The sequence below is a fragment of the Aquarana catesbeiana genome, linkage group LG04, assembly GCF_042186555.1.
Source record: "Aquarana catesbeiana isolate 2022-GZ linkage group LG04, ASM4218655v1, whole genome shotgun sequence".
Taxonomy (NCBI): Eukaryota; Metazoa; Chordata; class Amphibia; order Anura; family Ranidae; genus Aquarana; species Aquarana catesbeiana.
Window position 1 is genome coordinate 210,809,963 of NC_133327.1, and position 25,190 is coordinate 210,835,152.

At 44.6% G+C, this 25,190-nt stretch overlaps 1 protein-coding gene across 3 annotated transcripts in view; it reads right to left on the minus strand.

The window, feature by feature from the left end:
• The window catches only part of SI (sucrase-isomaltase), a 470,126-nt gene that overhangs the window by 391,940 nt on the left and 52,996 nt on the right, over positions 1 to 25,190 (minus strand). The window contains exon 1 of one of the 3 annotated variants that reach the window (XM_073626134.1): positions 5,381 to 5,560. The exons of the other annotated variants lie outside the window; for them this stretch is intronic. Coding sequence (XP_073482235.1) covers positions 5,381 to 5,489 — 109 coding nt within the window. The 5' untranslated portion in view covers positions 5,490 to 5,560. Of the gene's footprint in view, positions 1 to 5,380; positions 5,561 to 25,190 lie in introns of those variants that run through there. 3 annotated transcript variants of the gene reach the window in all.

Genomic DNA, 25,190 nt, shown 5'->3' on the forward strand with positions numbered 1-25,190 from the left:
TTTTCTGGTGATTGGCGAGGATTTTAATATGACCATGTCTTCCAGTAAGGACAGACACATGTTATTCCCATCCACAACATCATCATCTGACCGCCTCTCCAAATCCTTCCATAAGCTTATCAGAGGGAAAAACCTCCTAGACATCTGGAGGATTAAACATTCCACGCACAAACAATACACATTCTACTCTCACCCCCATCAACTTTACTCCAGATTAGACCATTTCTTCATTTCCCTTCCCGATGTGATCTCCTCAGAATTCAACCCATAACTTGGTCGGATCATTCCTCCGTACAACTAGATATTGCCCTTTCTTCCACCTCCCCCAGAACTTGTTATTGGCGTCTTAACGAGCCCTTTCTCCACACCCCTGAAACTAGGGACCTCCTCTCAAAAAGCTTAACTGAATACTTTGAACTTAACGTAGATACGGTCTCGGGGCCCTCCACCCTATGGGAGGCTCACAAGGCCGTCTTTCGAGGACATTGCATAGCCACTGGTTCTCGCTTGAAAAAAGATACAACGTTCCAACACTCCTCTATCTTGTCTAAACTCCGCAAAGCTGAGAAACTCTTGATGTCTTCCCCCACAGTGGCTGGGCTCCGAGCCGTTATTTTTCTGCGTAATCAACTTAGATCACTAGATTTGAAAAAAATTGACAAATCTCTCCTGTGGTCCAAACAGAAATTTTATGAATATTCAAATAAGCCCCATAGAATGCTAGTGAATAAACTAAAATCTCACCCTCCTATCTCGTCCCCAGATTTCCTCAGACAAACTGACGGTACTCCCACTTACTGCCCCCTCACCATGTCCAAAGTTTTTTGAGAATTCTACCACAAATTATATAATTGTCTACAAACTGACCCTAACTATGATTTTAAGCAGAAGAGATTTGACTCTTTGACTCACTACATATACCCAAACTATCCCCCGATCATCTTTCTCTGCACTCTGCAATTACCCCTGAGGAATTAGCTGAAGTAATAAAAAATCTTCCTACCCAAAAAGCCCCTGGCACTCATATTATAAAACCTTTTTACCTATTTTAAGCCCACATTTGATTTCTCTCTATAATGCCTTATTTCAAGGCACTGAACCTCACTCCCAATTCCTTCATGCCCACATCTCCGTGATCCCGAAACCCGGTAAAGATCCCTCCCTCCCTGCCAACTACAGACCCATTGCTTTACTTAACTCCGACTACAAAATATTTACAAAAATCTTAGCTAACCGACTTTCTCACTTAATACCCAGACTCATATATAAAGACCAAGTAGGCTTTGTAACAGCCAGACATGCTGGAGATAATACAAGACATACCATAGACCTCATTTGATTAGATTTGTTGAACAAAACGTCCCGCCCAGCCTTGATTCTGAGCCTTGACGCTCAGAAAGCCTTTGACAGGCTCAGTTGGCCCTTTTTGTTTGCTACACTCTCCAAATATGGTTTTGATGGCCCCTTTATAGCAGCACGACATGCCCTATACTCCCATCCTTCCTCCCAAGTACAGCTATCATCCTACCTATCACCTTCTTTCTCTTTGAGTAATGGAACCAGGCAGGGATGTCTGCTTTCCCCCCTACTTTTTATCCTCTGCCTAGAAACTCTAGCTACAGCCATCCGCACTCACCCTGACATTTGCGGAGTCTCCGTGCGTCATAATGAGTATAAACTGTCATTGTTTGCACACAACATTCTACTGACTCTGACCAGACCCCACACCTCTCTCCCGAACTTACACGCTCTACTCTCTTCTCTCAGGATATAAAATCAACACAAGCAAAACAGAGGCCCTACCACTACATATTCCACACTCAGATCTTGCCATCCTTCAACAAAACTATTCCTATCACTGGTGCCCGAATTCTCTTAAATACTTAGGGATACATCTCACCCCATCATACCCCTCCCTCTATCAGGCCAATTTTCCCCCACTCTTCCGTGACATTGACCGCCTCTTGCGACAGTGGGATACTTATCCCATCTCTCTCTTGGGTCGCATCAAAGTCCTGAAGATGTCTATTTTGCCGAGACTCCTTTATCTATTTGAACCCCTACCAATCCCTGTCCCCATGTCCCAACTCAAAGCCACTCAGAGGTCATTCCTCAACTTTATCTGGCACTATAAGACCCGTTGAATAGCCAGTTCAGTAGTGTTAGATCCTAGGTCCAGAGGTGGATTGGGAGCCCCAGACCTTATTAAATATTATTTTGCTACTCACCTCAAATCGATTATCACCTGGTCTTCCAGAATGGCATCCAGCATTTGGGCGGAGATTGAAATGAGTGTCACCAGTCCGGTTCACCCCTGTTCCATGATTTGGACAGATCTAGAGGCCTCTATGACACAACTTCGAGGCCTTTATTTAAACCAGATGCTATTCACCCTCTCCATATGGAAAAAATGTTCCCGCCAATTCACCCTTTCCTCGCCATGTCCACCCCTATTGAATGTATTTTTTAATCCCGACATCCCAGATAGCCTCTCTTATACCCGAATGCTCCCATGGACACAGGCTGGAATTTTACAGCTCCAAAACTTGGTACATCCACTCACCCACACACTCCTACCTTTCAATGAACTTCAGCGTAAATATCAGATCCCTAAACAATCATTCTATTCCTACCTCCAATTTAAACACTATTTTCTATATAAATCCTCTGATGTAACCTTGGATAAGCTCATCCCATTTGCACTCTTATGTTCCCAAGGACAAATTTGGGACTTGTGGGATCACTCAGAGCTTAACCCAGGAACAGTTCTATTATCCTCTGGTTATGTGGCACCCCCTTAAGTATAGATGTTGAACTCTATCCTCACCCATTTCTATTAATCTGTCTCTTTTGGGATCCCATGGTGTTCCTATCTCACCCCAATCCCCCCCCCCCCAAGTGGAGTCCCCCCCGGGGCGCCCTGATCCTCTCAGTTTGGACGCCTTGGAGACCCCACTGACACTAGATCCAATGAGTAACTATTTCTTTCATGTGAAATAATATTTTTGTTTGTTCAGCCACTCCCTGGGTCCTTCCTCCCCTCCCTTAACCCCCCACCCCGGTTTTGTATGGTAAACATCCTATGTTTTGATGGACTGGTAGCACTGAGACATCACTCTTCTGGTTTGACGTTTGTTATATGTGTTTTCAATGACTGTACTTATTACGCTGTACTATTGGTTTGACATTTACTACCTGTATGATATTCTGATATTGGAAAAAATCTTAATAAAGATACAATTTATACAAAAAAAAAAAAAATGCAACTAACACCTTATTATTCTACAGGTCCTCGTCTTCAGATAATATATAATGTTCTGGAGGTTGTAATTCATTTTTACCCAAAAATGCTGATTTTAAGGTGTGTGCAAAGAATGAAAAAAAATTGCCCTAGAGGGGAACTGGTTAAATAAAAAGGCTGAACGGGACCACGGCATAACATAGTCATCTATTTGTTTAGGATTCAGTATTAATAAATAGAGTCAATTATTCACCAATTTGTAAAGCCAAGTTTACACAACTGAAGAAGTTCAAGAAGCTGTACTGTTTCTGTAAATAATAATAGTAATTATTATTGATATTAATAACATATCTCATACATATCTAAACCCAATAACAGGGGGATTCATTGTTTTACGGGGAGGCAGAGCAGTGGTTTTATGTGAGGGAGGTGCAGTACTTCTATGGAGGGGGGGCAGTGTTTTTATTTAGGGGGTGCAGTGTATTTATGTGGGGGATGTAGTGATTTTTTTTTTGGGGGGGGGGTTTATGTGGGGGATGCAGTATTTTATGTGGGGGTGCAGTGTTTTATGTGGGGATGTTTTTATGTGGGGGAGTGCAGTGTTTTATGTGAGGGGTGCAGTATTTTAAGTGGGGCTGCACAATGTTCTTATGTGGGGGATGCAATGTTTTATGTGGGGGGATGCAGCATTTTATGTGGGGGGGGATGCAGTATTCTTACGTGGGGATGTTTTTATGTGGGGCGGTGCAGTATTTTATGTGGGAGTGCAGTGTTTTATGTGGGGCTGCACAATGTTCTTATGTGGGGGATGCAAAGTTTTATGTGGGTGGATGCAGTATTTTTATGTGGGGGGGTGCAGTATTTTTATGTGGGGCGGTGCAGTGTTTTTATGTGGGTGGATGCAGTGTTTTTATGTGGGGCGGTGCAGTGTTTTTATGTGGGGCGGTGCAGTGTTTTTATGTGGGGCGGTGCAGTGTTTTTATGTGGGGCGGTGCAGTGTTTTTATGAGGGGGGTGCTTTTATGTGGGTGGGGGATGCAGTATTTTTATGTGGGGGAGATGCAGTATTTTTATGTGGGGGGATACTTTTATGTGGGTGGGGGATGCAGTATTCTTATGTGGGGGGGATGCAGTGTTTTTATGTGGGGGGGGTGCAGTGTTTTTATGTGGGGGGTGCAGTGTTTTTATGTGGGGGGGTGCAGTGTTTTTATGTGGGGGGATGCAGTATTTTTATGTGGGGGATGCAGTATTTTTATGTGGGGGGATGCAGTATTTTTATGTGGGGGGGGGGGTGTGCAGTGTTTTTATGTGGGGGGGTGCAGTGTTTTTATGTGGGGGGATGCAGTATTTTTATGTGGGGGATGCAGTATTTTTATGTGGGGGGATGCAGTATTCTTATGTGGGGGGGGGGGGTGTGCAGTGTTTTTATGTGGGGGGGTGCAGTGTTTTTATGTGGGGGGGTGCAGTGTTTTTTAATTGGGGGGTGCAGTGTTTTTATGTGGGGGGAGATGCAGTATTTTTATGTGGGGGGATGCTTTTATGTGGGTGGGGGATGCAGTATTTTTATGTGGGGGCGGGGTGTGCAGTGTTTTTATGTGGGGGGATGCTTTTTTGTGGGTGGGGGATGCAGTATTCTTATGTGGAGGGGGATGCAGTGTTTTTATGTGGGGGGGATGCAGTATTTTTATGTGGGGGGGATGCAGTATTTTTATGTGGGGGGGGGGATGCAGTGTTTTTATGTGGGGGGGGATGCAGTGTTTTTATGTGGGGGGGGATGCAGTGTTTTTATGTGGGGGGGGTGCAGTGTTTTTATGTGGGGGGGGCAGTATTTTTATGTGGGGGGGGATACAGTGTTTTTATGTGGGGGGGGGGGATGCAGTGTTTTTATGCGGGGGGGTGCAGTGTTTTATGGGGGGGGGGGGGGATGCAGTGTTTTTATGTGTTGGATGCAGTGTTGTTTTCTGCAGTGTTTTATGTAGCGAGCCGCAGAAACCGGACATGGACAGTGGATTCCGGCTCCCTCCCTCCCTCCCGCAGACAATCGGACACACGGAGTCCGCCATAGACAGATGACAACTTGTAAAACTTGATAGAAGCACGCAGCGCTCGGACACAAGAAAGCCTCCAGAGCGATACCTACCATATTCTGTCAGTCTGGACGATCGGAAGCCCCTGGGAGTCCCAAGCGAAAGCAATCCTCCATTGCAGAAGTTTGCAAAGATGATGGTGAAAAGTACCGACAAATACATTGGGGCTCCGCAGCATCACAGAACTGCAGAGGGAGCTCAGTGCCGGAGCTCAACTAAATACTTTACCGACAGGGGGCGGGGTCTCCCCACAGTACAGGTATGAGAGGGGGCGGGGCTCAGAGAGCAGGTAAGTAACAGTAATAGACCATGTCACTGACCTCCTGGTGATGAGAAATAGCACGGGCACTGACCAACCATGGGGGGGGGGGGGGGCAGAGTATGTTAAATAGCACTGTCACTCATCACTAATAGCGATGTGTATATATATATATATATATATATATATATATATATATATATATATATATATATGTGTATATATATATATATATATATGGATTTTAAAAAACATTACCAAACGATAATAAATAGTACGGCCACTGTCCACTAGCGGGGGGTAATAAATAGTACAGCCACTGACCACTAGTGGGAGGGATAATAAACAGTACAGCCACTGACCACTAGTGGGAGGGATAATAAATAGTACAGCCACTGGCCACTAGTGGGAGGGATAATAAATAGTACGGCCACTGTCCACTAGTGGGAGGGATAATAAATAGTACAGCCACTGACCACTAGTGGGAGGGATAATAAATAGTACAGCCACTGACCACTAGTGGGAGGGATAATAAATAGTACAGCCACTGGCCACTAGTGGGAGGGATAATAAATAGTACGGCCACTGTCCACTAGCGGGGGGTAATAAATAGTACAGCCACTGACCACTAGTGGGAGGGATAATAAATAGTACAGCCACTGTCCACTAGCGGGGGTAATAAATAGTACAGCCACTGACCACTAGTGGGAGGGGTAATAAATAGTACAGCCACTGACCACTATTGGGAGGGATAATAAATAGTACAGCCACTGACGACTAGTGGGAGGGATAATAAATAGTACAGCCACTGACCACTAGTGGGAGGGATAATAAATAGTACGGCCACTGACCACTAGTGGAAGGGATAATAAATAGTACGGCCACTGACCACTAGTGGGAGGGATAATAAATAGTACGGTCACTGACCACTAGTGGGAGGGATAATAAATAGTACTGCCACTGACCACTAGTGGGAGGGATAATAAATAGTACAGCCACTGACCACTAGTGGGAGGGATAATAAATAGTACTGCCATTGACCACTAGTGGGAGGGATAATAAATAGTACTGCCACTGACCACTAGAGGGAGGGATAATAAATAGTACTGCTACTGACTGAAGAGGAGATTTTAAATAGCACTTCCAATAACCCCCAATTGGGGAGATATGTTAAACACTAGGTACTATAAATGGCCACCCACAAAGGACAGAGGTCCAGTGGGTTATAGACAGGGCCCGCTGTTAGAAACCATGGGGCCCCATACAGCCTACCTAACTGACCCCCCAACCCCGCCCTCGATCCCACCCTTAACCCTACCCACCCGACTCAAAAAAAAAAAACTAAAGCCTGGTACACACGTTCAGATTATCAGAATGATCATCCTTTTTTTTTTTGCATGCTAATCTCATATCTAAAAAGAAGAGGTTACTAAAGTACGAAAAAAAAATGTTGTTTGTCCTTTCGGATAATTTCAGATGAGCTGTGTACTAACGATCAGATTATCGCACAATCGCTTCGAAAGCGGTATTTTTAGTCTGATTTTCTGATCGTATGTAGGGGACTTTAGCTTTGTCTTTAACTACTTCAGATCTGCGCTATAGCCAAGTGACGGCTACAGCACGGACCTGCTTTGCCGGGAGTACGTCTATTGACTTCCTCCCATGCCCAAGGGGCCTGCGCGCCCCCTGCAGGGCGCACACGGCACGCTCTGTGATCAGCGAGTCTATGAAACACGCTGGATCACAGATCGGAGTATCCCGACCCCTTACCACGTGATCAGCTGTCAGCCAATGACAGCTGATCATGTGATGTCAACAGAGCCGGTAATCGGCTATTTTTTCTCCTCACGCTGACAGCGTGAGGAGAAAAAAAAAAAGCCAATCACCGGCGGCTGTGAGAGTGACATCAGTCCCGATCACGGCGAGCTGCCGCCAGATCCTCAGTGCCCACCTGTGCCCCCTGCCAGTGCCACCTAGCAGTAGGCAACAGTGCCACCTACCAGTGCCCACCAAAGCCACCCATCAGTGCCCACAGTGCCACCTATCAGTGCCCATAGTGCCACCTATCAGTGCCCACAGTGCCACCTATCAGTGCCCACAATCAGTGCCTCAACAACAGTGCTTCACATCAGTGCCACCTATCAGTGCTCATCAGTGTCACCTACCAGTGTCCATCAGTGCCGCCCATCAGTGCCCACAGTGCCACCTATCAATGCCCACAGTGCTACCTATCAACGCCCACAATCAGTGCCTCAACAACAGTGCTTCACATCAGTGCCACCTATCAATGCCCATCAGTGTCACCTACCAGTGTCCATCAGTGTCCATCGGTGCCGCCGATCAGTGCCACCTATCAGTGCCATCTATCAGTGGTGCCCATCAGTGCCACCCATCAGTGCCACCCATCCGCGCCACCCATTAGTGCCACCCATCAGGGCCCATCAGTGCCATCCTATCAGTGGCCATCAGTGCCACCTTATCTGTGCCCATCAGTACCGCCTTATCTGTCCCCATCGGTGCCACCTTATCTGTGCCTATCAGTACCGCCTTAACTGTGCCTATCGGTGCCTATCAGTGCAGCCTATCAGTGGCCACCAATGCCGCCTCATCAGCGTATATCAATGAAGGAGAAAAATGACCTGTTTGCAAAATTTTATAACAAACCATGAAACATGATTTTTTTTTCAACATTTTCCATCTTTTTTTGTTTGTTTAGCAAAAAATAAAAATCCCAGCTGTGATTAAATACCACCAAAAGAAAGCTCTATTTGTGGGAAAAAAAATGATAAAAAATTAATTTGGGTACAGTGTTGAAAGACCGCGCAATTGTCATTCAAAGTGCGTCAGCGCTGAAAGCTGAAAATTGGTCTGGGCAGGAGGGGGGTTTAAGTGCTCAGTAAGCAAGTGGTTAAGTGATATATATCTTTCTCCAGTCTGTTATAAACTTCGCTCAGCAGGGGATTCGTGAGCAGATTCCCTGCTGAATTGGAGCCAAATAGGAAAGATGTCAGTGTTTTAACATCCATGCCTGCTCAGTCTGTGTCCACATATAGCACACAGCAGACAGGGGTTAGCTTGTGATGTCTCTATGGGTGGCCAGATGTAAATGCACTTGTGTCCATTTACATCAGGCTACCTCTGATCTGTCACATTCCACATAATCTCATGCTTATGATCATTATCATTATGATGATCACAGCACAGCACACACTTTACTGCGTCACTGTCACATAGCTGTTGGGTACTGACTTTATTATGGCTGTACTGAGTGTTACAGACTGAGTGGTACAGCCATAAAGTTAACAAAGTCAGTACCCAACAGCCAAGTGACACTGACCCAGTAATGTGTGTGCTGTGATCATCATAATTATAGTGATCATAGGCACACAGTTGGAAAGTCTGGGAGCTGTACCTTCCTGACAGTATCACTGTGTGCCCCTTGTCTGTGCACCACTACCTTGAAGAGCCCTGCCGAGCCCTCTCAGCCATTTCTCATCAGTCTCCCCCTCAGTTCACAGCCTTTACAAATGATTCACTCCGCCAGGCATAGTAGGCAGTGGGCAGCCTCGGCCGGAACTATTTATCTTGTGCCGCGTGCGGCATGGATGTGGTGCCTAGGCACAAGAAAATGGAAATAAAGTCCCTCTTCTGCTATCACCTCCTGGGCCCCTCTGGTGATCCGATGGGGCCCAGGAAAATCTATTTATACACAATGGTAAGCAAGTTGAATTGGGGGTGGGATTTAAAGTCCTTCTATTTATTTAGGCTTAAATTAACTTTAAAGCTGCACGGGCCCCCAGTTGAGCTCAGTGTTTCCACTGTCCTGGTGCTCCAGTGCCTCCAAAATGTGATAGGATAAGTGTATGCGCAAAATTTTCCCTGCCATGGACCACCAATTAGGGGGTTTGAATAGTACTACAGCTGTGCACCAATGCAACTGGTTGGTTATTGTGGTCTCTGACACCAGTGTATGGTTTATTTTTGCGGTTTAACATCTGTGGGAGGGTTATTATTGCATTCCATAAAACCCATGCTGGGGTTATTATTGCATTTATTGATACCCATGCGCAGTATAGTATTGCTGCCACTGACACTAATGATGGAGGTTATTATTGCATCTATTGACACCAGTGCAGGGATTATTACTGTGTGCAGTAGCAGCAATGCTAGGAATTGTTATTGCTGTTGCTGAAAACAATGCTGGAGGTTATTTCTGTATCCACTGACACCAATGCTGGGCCTAATATTGCATGCACTGATACCAATGCTGGGGGTTTTAATTGTGAGAAATATTATATGTCTATGCAATGTAAAGCTGATGTTTCATCAGAAAACCTTTCACCAAACAAGTCAGCTGAAAGTGTAATCAATACCATATGTTTGTTATGTCAACTTATACTGAAATGTAAACATGCCCTATTTTTTTTTTCAAAACCACCTCAAGGTTGTGTTATTTCATTGGTTTAACTGAATTTACGCCTTCAGTACTTATGGTATAAAAGAAGAAAACATTAATTCAATAAACCAGTACAGCGTCAGTTTCTTTGTAAAGTGCGTACTCTGTGATATCACCTAAACCTACTCCACCAGACAATATCCCTAACAGTACTTGGCCAGGAGAGACAGGAAGATGCCTCTTAAACAATTATATAGGTGGCAGGGGGAACACATATTCTGTTAGAGCTTTCTCTCTGTCTTCCACTTTTCCCTATCTGATGGTCACCGGGAGCATGGCCAAGCTCTTTCTGGACCTTGTCTGGTGGTAAGTACTGAGTGAGTTACTATATAATTGTGAATGTATGGGAAAGTGTACTGCATAAGCTGTTGTAACTGATGAAGGAGTCCAAAAGTACATCCTGAATGAAGTGCATGAGAGATTAAGGACTGAAAGTGCCTTTTCATGTGATAACATGGCTGATGCAGATTCTATGCACACAGTTATTATTTGTAGAAAACTGTTCCAAAAAAAAAATTACTGCAGTTTCTGTTACATGTTAGATATGGCTATTTTTAAGCCTATACTGTTGGGTAGATAAAGGAAGTCATCTTTTGTTCCCAGTTGTAGAAGCAGATTGCAATATAAGCCCAAGGTTGGCAACCTATTGATCACAATCTACCTGCCATCGAGGACAGGTGATGGGTAGATCACGTTTGCATCCCTGTATTGCCAAACCTCAGCCTAAAGTGTTCCTCCTCCACCTGCAGAGCTGTGCAGAGACGCAATGAGCTCAGGCATGTTTGGATACGTTCCTAAAATTGCCTATCCTCTGCCCTCCTGGCCCCCAATCCTCCATCCTACCAACCCCTGTCCACATCCCTACTGACCCCTGTTCTCAAACCTACTGACCCCCTGTCCTCTGCCCTACTGACCCCCTAAAAATAAAAATAAACTGGCGCTCAGAGGTAGTGAAGCAAGTTACTATAAATGAATCAGAAAGTCATATCCTGAATTAATCCAGGTGTAGCATGAGTGATGTTTGATTAAAGTTGTCAGGTGCTGTAAAGCAGTCCATTGTTCAGGAAAAATCCATAAGGAATAAACGATATGTTGCAAGACACCGGATATAAGGATTTTCTTGTGAGACACAGTATCAGGATATTCACAAAGGGCCGCTCTTCTCTGGAGTGAAGTCAGCTCAGATCCATCAAAGAAAAAAACAAAAAGGAGAGGAGCGCCGCTAAGTAAAAGGGTTTATTACAATTGACAAGTAAAAGTATCCACTTACATGTAAAAACGGTATGCTGGGCAAGATGATATATTCCAAAGGAAAGTGGGAGGACAATCACCGGTTCCCAGGGACGCCCCAAACCTATGCCGCAATCCGGCAGAGAGCCAGGACGGGACCTGGCCTGTCTATGCAGAGGAGTGGAGCAGCAACCAAGGAAGCGGCCTGTGATGTCAGTAGCAGGGAGACACACAACGCGTTTCTGAGCGTGCGCAAGGTCCGTACGGCACATGCGCACTCCTTTTTCAAGTGTAAGAGTAGGAGAGAAGTAAAGAACTATTTATAGCAGACCTCTGCTGACTGAAAGACGCTCACAGCTGATAAATTAATCAGCCATGGGTATATCCCAAACATTCATGTATAATCAGGAAGCTGCAATCTCTAAATATGTAAGAAATATGTGTATATTACATACAAAATATATTTAAAATCTCAAAATGTATATATTCTGTAATAAGTGCATGTAGTACTTAAAAGAATCACTATATCTAGTGGAGACATATCATATAAAAAAGAAAACAATAATTAAAATAATTATATAACAAAAAGCACTAAAGGGACTACCAGATAAGAACAATAATAGTTATTTTAAAAATAGTCACTAAATAAAAATAAAAAGGATAATTATTGACCTAGAATTCAGTATTATAATGGTACATTCCTAAAAAAAGAGGGAGGATGGATGATCGAAAAAGCAAAAAAATAATAATAAAATGAAATAATATAAATGCATGTGAACATAATTAAATCAAACCCAACTGCTATACATGATGTGCACAATATGCTAGATAACATGCACATAGGTAGCATCACAAATGGTTGGTACAGGGCGTGTATGGTATATGCTGAATGCACAAGAAATACAACGTGTGCAAGCACCTATTTTCGCATGCACAAAAGTATATAGCAAAAGTGCATAAAATGGAATAATGATAATTATTGCTGGATCACCAATTATGACAGGCAGTATAAACAAAGAACAAAAACAGGAGAAAATTAAAAAATATTTAGAGGATGGTATTAATTTCAAGTTCCTCATTGAGTCCATTGGGGGCAAGCGTGTCAAGGGTGTAAATCCAGAATGTTTTGCGTTCGCATAATCGCGAAAATCGCTCAGCTTTAGATAGACCCTTAGGTATAGATTCGATGACCCACACTCGAAGGCCTGTTGTGGAGCGAGCGTGATACTTTTTAAAAATGGCGTGGCACACTATGTTTATCACAACCTAATTCCACCAAACAGCGATGCTTGCCAAACCGTTGTCCTAATGGGCAGATGGTCCGGCCTACATATAAGAGCTTACAGGGGCATATGAGGCAATACACCACATAATCGCTAGAACAATTGTGGAATTTGTCAAAGAGGAAGAGTCTACCTTTATGGGTAAAATTCTTTTGTCCATGATTGACAAATCCACAAGTCAAGCACAATGGTTTATTGCGCCAGTATATTCCTACTAGAGGGATAAGACAGAGGGGATTATCTTTAGTCGTACATTTTAGCTTACTGGGTGCTATTTTGTTTTTCAATGTGGGAGCCCTTCTGTAAGTGACCTTAGGTCTTTGGCACAAGGTGGTGTTCAAATGGGGGTCTTGCTTTAGGATGTTCCAATGTTTACGGAGTATATGTTCCATCTTTTTGTATTGACTATGGAACCCTGTGACAAAGCGTACCTCTGACTCTTCCAGGGGTTTAATATTCTTAGGTTTCTTGCCCGGAAGATACTGGTTATAGGCCTGTTCTATCAGTTGTGGGGCATAGCCTTTCTCAGTAAATTTATTTTTAAGATGTGTGCTCTGGGTAACATAATCACAAACTCTTGTACAGTTTTGCCTGAGTCTGCAAAACTGTCCTTTCGGAATATTGTTCTTCCACAATGGATGGTGGCAGCTGTCATAGTGCAGGTAAGAGTTACCTGCAGTAGCCTTAGTATAATTGCGGGAAAAAATTATATCGCCTTCATGGTTGAGCTCTAAATCAAGAAAGGCTAAACTGTCCTTATTCTTCTTAAACTATCCTTATTTTTCTCCCTTTTATTTTTATTTTTCCTCTACCATGATAGAATTGATAAATGAGATAGAATTTCATAAATTTGAGGAACTAGATACCCTATACACCATTTTACCTTCTGATCTATTTTGTACTGCATCTACACTCACACGATCCGATCGATATACACTTTGTGGGAAATTAAAAAAATTAGAGAGACTCATTCATTCCGCTAATACCCAGTGGTGGGATGAGTTCTTTCTAAAGAAATACACACAAGAAAAGATTTCTCATAGAGGCTTGAGGGTGCTAAAGACTTGCTCATTTTTAGATACCACCCACAATGCTCAATGGGAAGGTATAGCGGAATTTTGCACCGCCAAGTGGCTAGAGGTAATTGCTAGCCAAAGACACATCAAATATAATGAATTGGTCCAATCAAGTGCAAATACTTTCATCTGAAATTATTGCTCACCAATGCAAAATTCCATTGACCTGGTTAGATACACTCAAAAAGAATACTAAAACTAAGGAGAACTATCTCATTGAAACCAAGCTTAAAAAATTCCATAGAGATCTGGATGACTACTCCCGAGGAAAAGTTTTCTCTTGGAAAAATCATAAATCTATACCAGCACTTATGTCTGTATCACCTTTTTCAAGGGTGCTCACCCATACCTCTAATAAAACGCACACTGCTCTACATAAGGGTCCTGTTCCAGCTGCTACTAATAATAATGATCATGCATCTCCTCCCAATAAATCTAACAGTAACATCAACTCATATACCTCAGAGAATATCAACCAAGCAGAGATTTAAGAATAGACATAGATCTCCAGCTCCTTCCCCTAAAAATGATGCACCTACCAACAAGGTGACCACTAGCTTTTTGGATTCTAATAACATTTGTACTGATATATCCTCTGTTATATCATGCATTAACCCTATACCCTAAAAATCCTCAAGTTCTGTTTCATTTCGGACTAACACCTCTTCCCTTACCACTTGTAACTTACCTGGTCCTGGAGTCCCTTTATCCATTACTGTAGATATTGGACATCCCACTAGTGACAATAGTGGCAATAATAACCCACCCTCCTCCTCACTTGATCTCTTTTTAGGTGACTTTCAGAAGGGTGAAATACCCCTTCACTCCGCTTCTCTCTCCTTTTCTCCTTTTTTAGACAGGGGCACTCACCCAAAACCTTGACAAAAGAGAAAATACACCGACGAGGATGTAGGGGAGGACGCCATAGACAAAAGCACCAGTGCCAAACTACAGAAACGATAAAATTATTCAACTTATCATCCTATGAACTAACCAAAGAAGATATCTCCCTGCTTAATAGGGGTCTTACCTTTTCTCCTACCATACAACCTAATTCGTTCCAGCTTTTTAAGGATTTATATAAGTTTATCAGAAATCTTACCCTAAAAAGGTTCTTCCATATACAATCCAATAACATCACTGAGCCTCCTATTTCACCTTCCCCCACCTCAACAGACACCAATTTAGAGGAGCTTGCTGATAGTCCCTTTAGTGTGTATAATGATGAAGTTGAGGTTGAGGATCCTGTTAGTATGGACTCTAATTATGAGTTATTTACGCAGCATCTTCAAACATCCCCCCCAGTAGCACATACATCATTAAAACCAAAGTCTTCCTTTTATCCCATCAAGTCAAAGGGACCTTATTTTTAAGCCTTTTATAGGGTTGTGTTTGCGGATTTCCAAAAACTTTGTCAAAAACCAGTTAATAAAAAATATAGTCAGCATAATTTAACTTCTGGAGAATTAATCTCTCTAAAACAATTTCTAGATAACCCAGATCTTGTAATTAAGCAAGCTGACAAGGGCGGAGGAATTGTCATTCTAGATAAATCCGCCTATGTAGCTGAAGCTATGAGGCTACTCTCCGATAGCAAAACCTACAAAAATTGCCTTGTGATCCCCTGCCTTCCTTTCATACAGAAGCTGAGTTCCTCATTACACATGCCATTACTGATCATGTTCTCGACAAAAAGGAGGCTGCCTTTATACGTAAAGAATTCTATAGTACGCCCTACTTTTATCATTTACCTAAACTGCATAAAGACGCACAAAATCCACCTGGCAGACCTCCATGAATAGCATCAGTAGTGGGTTCTCTCTATATGTAGACTCCTTTTTACAACCCTTGGCTTAGGCTTTACAGTCTTATATACATGACTCCACACACTTGATGGAACTTCTATCCCCCTATATTTGGACTGATAGCTACTCTTGGTTATCCCTTGATGTAAATTCTTTATATACGTCCATCCCACATGATGTGGGGCTATTGGCGGTGCAGAATTTCTTATTAACAGACCCCATGCTCAACACCAGACAGGCTGCCTTTATTCTGGATGCGACGTCTCACTCACTTTGCCTCACTCACAACTATTTTCATTTTGAAGGCCAGTTCTACCTACAGACCCATGGTACTGCTATGGGAGCCAACTTTGCCCCATCTTATGCCAACTTGACCATGGGTCACTGGGAGAATTTATTTATTTGGAATAATAACCCCTTTGCCCAACACATAGTTTTCTTTGGTCGTTATATTGATGACATCGTCATCATCTGGGATGGTTCCCCCTCCCGGATTGATGACTTTGTCATCCATTGTAACACCAATGACCTGGGGCTTTCCTTTTCAGCAGTCTGGAATAAGGACAGTTTAGCCTTTCTTGATTTAGAGCTCAACCATGAAGGCGATATAATTTTTTCCCGCAATTATACTAAGGCTACTGCAGGTAACTCTTACCTGCACTATGACAGCTGCCACCATCCATTGTGGAAGAACAATATTCCGAAAGGACAGTTTTGCAGACTCAGGCAAAACTGTACAAGAGTTTGCGATTATGTTACCCAGAGCACACATCTTAAAAATAAATTTACTGAGAAAGGCTATGCCCCACAACTGATAGAACAGGCCTATAACCAGTATCTTCCGGGCAAGAAACCTAAGAATATTAAACCCCTGGAAGAGTCAGAGGTACGCTTTGTCACAGGGTTCCATAGTCAATACAAAAAGATGGAACATATACTCCGTAAACATTGGAACATCCTAAAGCAAGCCCCCCATTTGAACACCACCTTGTGCCAAAGACCTAAAGTCACTTACAGAAGGGCTCCCACATTGAAAAACAAAATAGCACCCAGTAAGCTAAAATGTATGACTAAAGATAATCCCCTCTGTCTTATCCCTCTAGTAGGAATGTACAGGTGCAATAAACCATTGTGCTTGACTTGTGGATTTGTCTATCATGGACAAAAGAGTTTTACCCATAAAGGTAGACTCTTCCTCTTTGACAAATTCCACAATTGTTCTAGCGATTATGTGGTGTATTGCCTCATATGCCCCTGTAAGCTCTTATATGTAGGCCGAACCATCTGCCCATTAAGACAACGGTTTGGCAAGCATCGCCGTTTGGTGGAAGTAGGTTGTGATAAACATAGTGTGCCACGCCATTTTTTAAAGTATCACGCTCGCTCCACAACAGGCCCTCGAGTGTGGGTCATCGAATCTATACCTAAGGGTCTATCTGAAGCTGAGCGATTTTCGCGATTATGCGAACGCAAAACATTCTGGATTTACACCCTTGACACGCTTGCCCCCAATGGACTCAATGAGGAACTTGAAATTAATACCATTCTCTAAATATTTTTTAATTTTCTCCTGTTTTTGTTCTTTGTTTATACTGCCTGTCATAATTGGTGATCCAGCAATAATTATCATTATTCCATTTTATGCACTTTTGCTATATACTTGTGTGCATGCGATAATAGGTGCATGCACACGTTGTATTTCTTGTGCATTCAGCATATACCATACACGCCCTGTACCAACCATTTGTGATGCTACCTATGTGCATGTTATCTAGCATATTGTGCACATCATGTATAGCAGTTGGGTTTGATTTAATTATGTGCTCATGCATCTATATTATTTCATTTTATTATTATTTTTTTGCCTTTTCGATCATCCATCCTCCCTCTTTTTATAGGAATGTACCATTATAATATTGCATTCTAGGTCAATAATTATCCTTTTTATTTTTATTTAGTGACTATTTTTAAAATAACTTTTATTGTTCTTATCTGGTAGTCCCTTTAGTGCTTTTTGTTATATAATTATTTTAATTATTGTTTTCTTTTTTATATGATATGTCTCCACCAGATATAGTGATTCTTTTAAGTACTACATGCACTTATTACAGAATATATAAATTTTGAGATTCTAAATATATTTTGTATGTAATATACACATATTTCTTACATATTTAGAGATTGCAGCTTCCTGATTATACATGAATGTTTGGGATATACCCACCGCTTTTTAATAATATAGCTGTGAGCGTTTTTCAGTCAGCAAAGGTCTGCTATAAATAGTTCTTTACTTCTCTCCTACTCTTACACTTGAAAACTTGGAGCGCGCATGTGCCGTACGGACCTTGCGCACGCTCAGAAACGCGTTGTGTGTCTCCCTGCTACTGACATCACAGGCCGCTTCCTTGGTTGCTGCTCCGCTCCTCTGCATAGACAGGCCGGGTGCAGTCCTGGCTCTCCGCCAGATTGCGGCATAGGTTTGGGGCGTCCCTGAGAACCAGTGATTGTCCTCCCACTTTCCTTTGGAATATATCATCTTGCCCAGCATACCGTTTTTACATGTAAGTGGATACTTTTACTTGTCAATTGTAATAAACAGTGGTGTAGTGGTAGCACTCTCGCCTAGCAGTAAGAAGGGTCACTGGTTCGAATCCCAACCATGACACTACCTGCTTGGAGTTTGCATGTTCTCCCTGTGCCTGCGTGGGTTTCCTCCCACACTCCAAAGATATGCTGGTAGGTTAATTAGATCCTGTCTAAATTGTCCCTAGTATGTATGAATGTGAGTTAGGGACCTTAGATTGTAAGCTCCTTGAGGGTAGGGACTGATGTGAATATACAATGTATATGTAAAGCGCTGCGTAAATTGACGGCGCTATATAAGTACCTGAAATAAATAAAAATAAATAAATAAACCCTTTTACTTAGCGGCGCTCCTCTCCTTTTGTTTTTTTCTACTGACCCCCTGCCCTCAGCCATGCTGGCTCTCGTCCTCTGCCCTGCTAAACCCTGTCGCCTGTCCTGCTGATCCCTGTACACTGCCCTACATACTAATGACCTCTGTAGACTGCTCTATATACTACGACCTCTGTAATTTGCCATACATTCTACTGATCTCTGTACACTGCAACATATCCTACTGACCTCTGTACAGTGCCCTATATCCTACTGACCTCTGTACACTGCCCTATATCCTACTGACTTCTGTACACTACAATACATCCCACTGGCCTCTGTACACTGCCCTACATCTTACTGACCTCTGTACACTGAAATACATCCTGCTCAACTTTGTTCACTTCCCTACATCCTACTGACCTCTGTACACTGCCCCACAAACTACTGACCTCTATACACTGCCCTACATACTACTGACCTTTGTACACTGCCCTACATACTACTGACCTTTGTACACTGCCCTACATACTACTGATCTCTGTACACTGCCCCACAAACTACTGACCTCTGTTCACTGCTCTACATACTACTGACCTTTTTAAACTGCCCTACATACTACTGACCTTTGTACAGTGCCCTACATACTACTGGTCTCTGTACACTGCCCCACAAACTACTGACCTCTATACACTGCCCTACATACTACTGACCTTTGTACACTGCCCTACATACTACTGACCTTTGTACACTGCCCTACATACTACTGATCTCTGTACACTGCCCCACAAACTACTGACCTCTATACACTTCCCTACATACTGCTGACCTTTGTACACTGCCCTACATACTACTGATCTCTGTACACTGCCCCACAAACTACTGACCTCTATACACTGCCCTACATACTGCTGACCTTTGTACACTGCCCTACATACTACTGACCTTTGTACACTGCCCTACATACTACTGATCTCTGTGCACTGCCCCACAAACTACTGACCTCTATACACTGCCCTACATACTACTGACCTTTGTACACTGCCCTACATACTACTGACCTTTGTACACTGCCCTACATACTACTGATCTCTGTACACTGCCCTACATACTACTGATCTCTGTACACTGCCCCACAAACTACTGACCTCTATACACTGCCCTACATACTACTGACCTTTGTACACTGCCCCACAAACTACTGACCTCTATACACTGCCCTACATACTACTGACCTTTGTACACTGCCCCACAAACTACTGACCTCTATACACTGCCCTACATACTACTGACCTTTGTACACTGCCCTACATACTACTGACCTTTGTACACTGCCCTACATTCTACTGACCTTTGTACACTGCCCTACATACTACTGATCTCTGTGCACTGCCCCACAAACTACTGACCTCTATACACTGCCCTACATACTACTGACCTTTGTACACTGCCCTACATACTACTGACCTTTGTACACTGCCCTACATACTACTGATCTCTGTACACTGCCCTACATACTACTGATCTCTGTACACTGCCCCACAAACTACTGACCTCTATACACTGCCCTACATACTACTGACCTTTGTACACTGCCCCACAAACTACTGACCTCTATACACTGCCCTACATACTACTGACCTTTGTACACTGCCCCACAAACTACTGACCTCTATACACTGCCCTACATACTACTGACCTTTGTACACTGCCCTACATACTACTGACCTTTGTACACTGCCCTACATTCTACTGACCTTTGTACACTGCCCTACGTACTACTGATATCTGTACACTGCCCTATAAACTGTTGACTTCTGTACACTTCTCTGCATACTACTGACCCCTGTACACTGCCCTACATGCTACTGACATCTGTACAAAAGTTCAGCCTGAACATCGCCTGTTCGCAGAACACCCGAATTTGAAGGCCCTGCAATGTACTGCACGTTGCACAATGAATTCTGAGCCCTGATTGGGCAAAGCTTTGCCCAATCAGGGTGCAGTGAATAGCTGGTTGATAAGGAATGTTGTGTCCCTTCGACACGGGGTCTCTCAGGGTGTTGCTAGCAATGCTGCCAGTATCCACTCAGCAAGTTACACACAGCCTGTAATCAGGGCTGGTGCAAGGATTATTGACACTCTAGGTAAAACCTCATTTGCCCCCTCTGGCTCCGCCCCTGACCCCACCTCCTTTGCCAGTTTTAAATGGTTTGATTCAACCCTCTAACTGCTACATCTGCAAGACAGCTTGTTCTTTTGAAAAACAACAGACTTACTAGCAGGATCACCAGGTGAATATAAAAGAGAAAACCTAAAAACAAAACTAATGCAGCCACCCATCTAAGAATTGGTAAGCTGCAGTATAATAAATATTTTGGTTTGCTTTAATACCACTTTAAGTGGATAAAGTTAATCAAGTAATTCTGTTATACATCAATGTATAGGCAGATGATGGAAAGCAAGGAGTTTAAACAGGAGATAAACAGACTGGAGTAAAGCTACTTCCAGTGCTGGCAAGGTGAGAGAGAGAGAGGGGGGCAGAGAGAGAAAAAGAGTGAGCGAGGGGGGGTCAGGGAGAGAGGGACGAGGGGCAGAGAGAGAGGTCAGAGAGAGGGGCCAGAGAGAGGTCAGGGAGAGAGAGGTCAGGGAGAAAGAGAGGTCAGGAAGAGAGAGAGAGGTCAGGGGGAGAGAGAGGTCAGAGGGAGAGAGAGAAAGAGGTCAGGGAGGGAGAGACAGGCCAGGGAGAGAGGGGTCAGAGGGAGAGAGAGCAGTCAGGGAGAGAGAGGTCAGGGAGAGAGAGAGGTCAGGGAGAGAGAGAGGTCAGGGAGAGAGAGAGAGGTCGGGGGGAGAGCGAGAGAGGTCAGGGAGAGAGAGCAGTCAGGGAGAGAGAGTTCAGGGGGAGAGAGAGGTCAGGGGAGAGAGAGCGGTCAGGACGAGAGAGAGAGAGAGGTCAGGGGGACACAGAGTGGTCAGGGAGAGAGAGAGAGGGGTCAGGGGGATAGAGAGCGGTCAGGGAGAGAGAGGTCAGGGAGAGAGAGAGGTCAGGGGGAGAGAGAGAGAGGTCAGGGGGAGAGAGAGAGGTCAGGGGGAGAGAGAGGTCAGGGGGAGAGAGAGGGGTCAGGGGGGGAGAGAGCGGTCAGGGGGAGAAAGAGAGAGAGAGAGGTCAGGGGGAGAGAGTGGTCAGGGACAGAGAGAGAGAAGCAAGGGAGAGAGAGAGGTCAGGGGGAGAGAGAGACAGCGGTCAGGGAGAGAGAGGTCAGGGAGAGAGAGAAAGGGGTCAGGGGGAGAGAGAGAGAGAGCGGTCAAGGGGAGTTATGAAGTTATCAAGAGTTCATACACTAAGAACAGCTGCAGTGTAAAGGTAAATGGGAATACAACCGAACACTTCTGGCAGGCCCGAGGAGTCAGACAGGGCTGCAGCCTAAGTCTAACCATCTTCAACATCTACATCAATGAACTGGCTGCAGCTCTAGAATCCTCCCCAGTTCCAGGACTCACTGTACATGACACTGGGGTGAAGTCCCTGCTGTATGCGGACCTCCTACTTCTGTCACCAACAGAGAAAGGCCTACAAGACAGCCTGAAAGTGCTGGAGAAATACAGTGCCACATGGGCACTACCAATCAACTCAAGTAAAACAAAAATCATGGTGTTTCAAAAGAAAAACACTAAACAAACAAAGTGCCCATCCTTTACATTAAACAACTGCACTGTTGATAAAACTAACAGCTACACATACCTCGGCTTAGAAATCAACAAATCAGGAAGTTTCAAGCCATCCATAGAGGCACTAAAAGACAAGGCATGCAGAGCCTTCTATGCCATCAGGAGACAGCTGTACCACCTAAAACCAGTAGTGAGGGTCTGGCTCAGAATATTTGAGAGCGTCGTCACCCCAATTCTTCTTTATGGCAGTGAAGTTTGGGGTCCTGTCACCTACCCAGACCAATCCAAATGGGACCCCAGCCCAACAGAAATATTCCATCTGGAATTTTGCAAGCACCTCCTCCAAGTCCATCGGAGCACCTCAAACGGTGCTTGCTGGTCTGAGTTGGGCAGATTTCCCTTACTTCTCGCAGTACAGAAGAGGGCGCTATCATATTGGGACCACCTACAAAAGAGCAGTCCCAACTCATACCACCATAAAGTCTTACTGAACAGTGAAGACCAGTCCAAGCCGTTGGCCTGCAACAACTCATCAACACCTTGTCTATCACAAACTCTCAACAATGCGGCCTGACAAAATCTCAGATAAAAAACATAATCAATGACTCCAAAGAAAAACATGTCAGAGAATGGAGAAATGAGCTAACAAACTCCAAATAACTAACTGTTTACCTGGAAGTGCTACAAGACCCCAAAAACAGACAGACCCTGAGCCTGTATAGACTGAGCGCCCACTGCCCGGAAAGCGAATCAGGATGGCACTGGCAGACCTACAAGCCCAGGGAGAGTAGACTGTGCCAGCAATGTGACCAGGAGGTCCTGGAGGATAAGGGACCACTTCCTGCTACATTGCCCAAAGTACTCATCAGTGAGGGACACTCACTTCCAGAGACTCTCCACTCTCATCCCAGACTTCAATTCTATAGCAGAGAAGAGGAAATTCCAATTTCTACTGGGAGAAGAGGAGCCAACGGTAAAAATTGTTGCCCAATATTTGACAGTATGTCACAGACTGAGAGGGACATGAAAGACTGAGGACTTAAAAATCTTTTACATGGACTTATGCCCATTCCCCTCTATATTACCCCCTACCCTTCTTTTTCATATAGAAACTCAACTGCTTTGGCAATGCTAACATGTACGTGGTCCTGCCAATAAAGCTTATTTGAATTTTAATTTGGGAGAGAGAGAGGTCAGGGAGAGTGAGAGAGAGGTCAGGGAGAGAGAAAGAGAGCGGTCAGGGGGAGAGAGAGGGAGGTCAGGGAGAGAGAGAGGTCAGGGAGAGAGAGAGAGGTCAGGGGGAGAGCAGTCAGAGAGAAAGAGGCCAGGGAGATAGAGAGAGGCCAGGGGGAGAGAGAGAGAGCAGTCAGCAAGAGAGAGAGAGAGAGGTCAGGGGGAGATAGGGAGAGGTCAGGGAGAGAGAGAGGTAAGAGAGAGAGGTCAGGGAGAGAGAGGTAAGAGAGAGAGGTCAGGGAGAGAGGTGAGAGAGAGGTCAGGGAGAGAGAGAGGTAAGAGAGAGAGGTCAGGGAGAGAGAGGTAAGAGAGAGAGAGAGGTCAGGGAGAGAGGTGAGAGAGAGGTCAGGGAGAGAGAGAGGGGTCAGGGAGAGAGAGAGCGGTCAGGGGGAGAGAGAGAGGCCAGGGGGAGAGAGAGCAGTCAGAGAGAGAGAGAGAGAGAGAGGTCAGGGGAAGAGAGAGAGGTAAGAGATAGAGGTCAGGGAGAGAGAGGTAAGAGAGAGAGAGGTCAGGGAGAGAGAGGTGAGAGAGAGGTCAGGGAGAGAGGTCAGTGAGAGAGAGAGGTCAGGGGGGAGAGAGAGAGGTTAGGGGGAGAGATAGAGGGGGTCAGGGGGAGAGAGAGAGGGGTCAGGGGGAGAGAGAGAGGTCAGGGGGAGAGAGAGGTCAGGGAGAGAGAGGTCAGGGAGAGAGAGAGCGGTCAGGGGGGATAGAGAGAGAGGTCAGGGAGAGAGAGAGCGATCAGGGGGAGAGAGAGGTCAAGGAGAGAGTGAGAGGTCAGGGAGAAAGAGGCCAAGGAGAGAGAGAGAGGTCAGGGAGAAAAAGGCCAGGGAGAGAGAGAGCGGTCAGGGAGAGAGAGAGGTCAGGGGGAGGGAGAGGTCAGGGAGAGAGAGAGGTCAGGGAGAGAGAGAGGTCAGGGAGAGAGAGGTGAGAGGGAGAGAGGTCAGGGGGAGAGAGAGAGAGAGCGGTCAGGGAGAGAGAGGTCAGGGGGAGATAGAGGTCAGGGAGAGAGAGGTGAGAGAGAGAGAGGTCAGGGAGAGAGAGGTGAGAGAGAGAGGCCACCCATCTAAGAATTGGTAAGCTGCAGTATAATAAATATTTTGGTTTGCTTTAATACCATTTTAAATGTATAAAGTTAATCAAGTAAATCTGTTATACATCAATGTATAGGAAGACGATGGAGAGCAAGGAGTTAAAACAGGAGATAAACAGACTGGTGTAAAGCTACTTCCAGTGCTGGCAAGGTGAGAGAGAGAGAGAGGGGGGCAGAGAGAGAAAAAGAGTGAGCGAGGGGGGGTCAGGGAGGGAGGGTCAGAGAGAGAGGCGGCAGAGAGAGGTCAGGGAGAGAGGTCAGGGAGAGAGAGCGAGAGAGAGAGGTCAGGGAGAGAGAGAGGTCAGGGAGAGGGAGCGAGAGAGAGAGATAAGGGAGAGAGAGAGGTCAGGGAAAGGGAGCGAGAGAGAGAGAGGTCAGGGAGAGAGAGAGGTCAGGGAGAGAGAGGTCAGGTAGAGAGAGAGGTCAGGGAGAGAGAACGAGAGAGAGAGGTCAGGGGGAGAGAGAGCATTCAGGGAGGGAGAGAGAGGTCAGAGAGAGAGAGAAAGGTCAGGGAGAGAGAGAGAGATGCAAATTGTATACAAAAAAGATTAACTCCTGCGCTCGTAAGGGCGTTGTTAGTATGGGTACGTAGTGTTGTTATGATGGCCAGAACTGAAGAGAGTGGTCATGAATGTCCCGCTGCCTGGACTGACCCGGGGTGGTCTGAAGAAGATAGTGTGAGAGGAAAGGATGGAAGGCGCGTGATCAGACACTGGCATTACATCATACAGTTTTTAATTCATAAGCGATAAAATACATACATGTAAGGAATATAAACATACTACGTTTTGTGAAGGGGGGGTTACAAAACAGTACATATATAGTGTTAAAAGTAGGACATGCCTAAACAGGGGCAAGTGCTAAAGG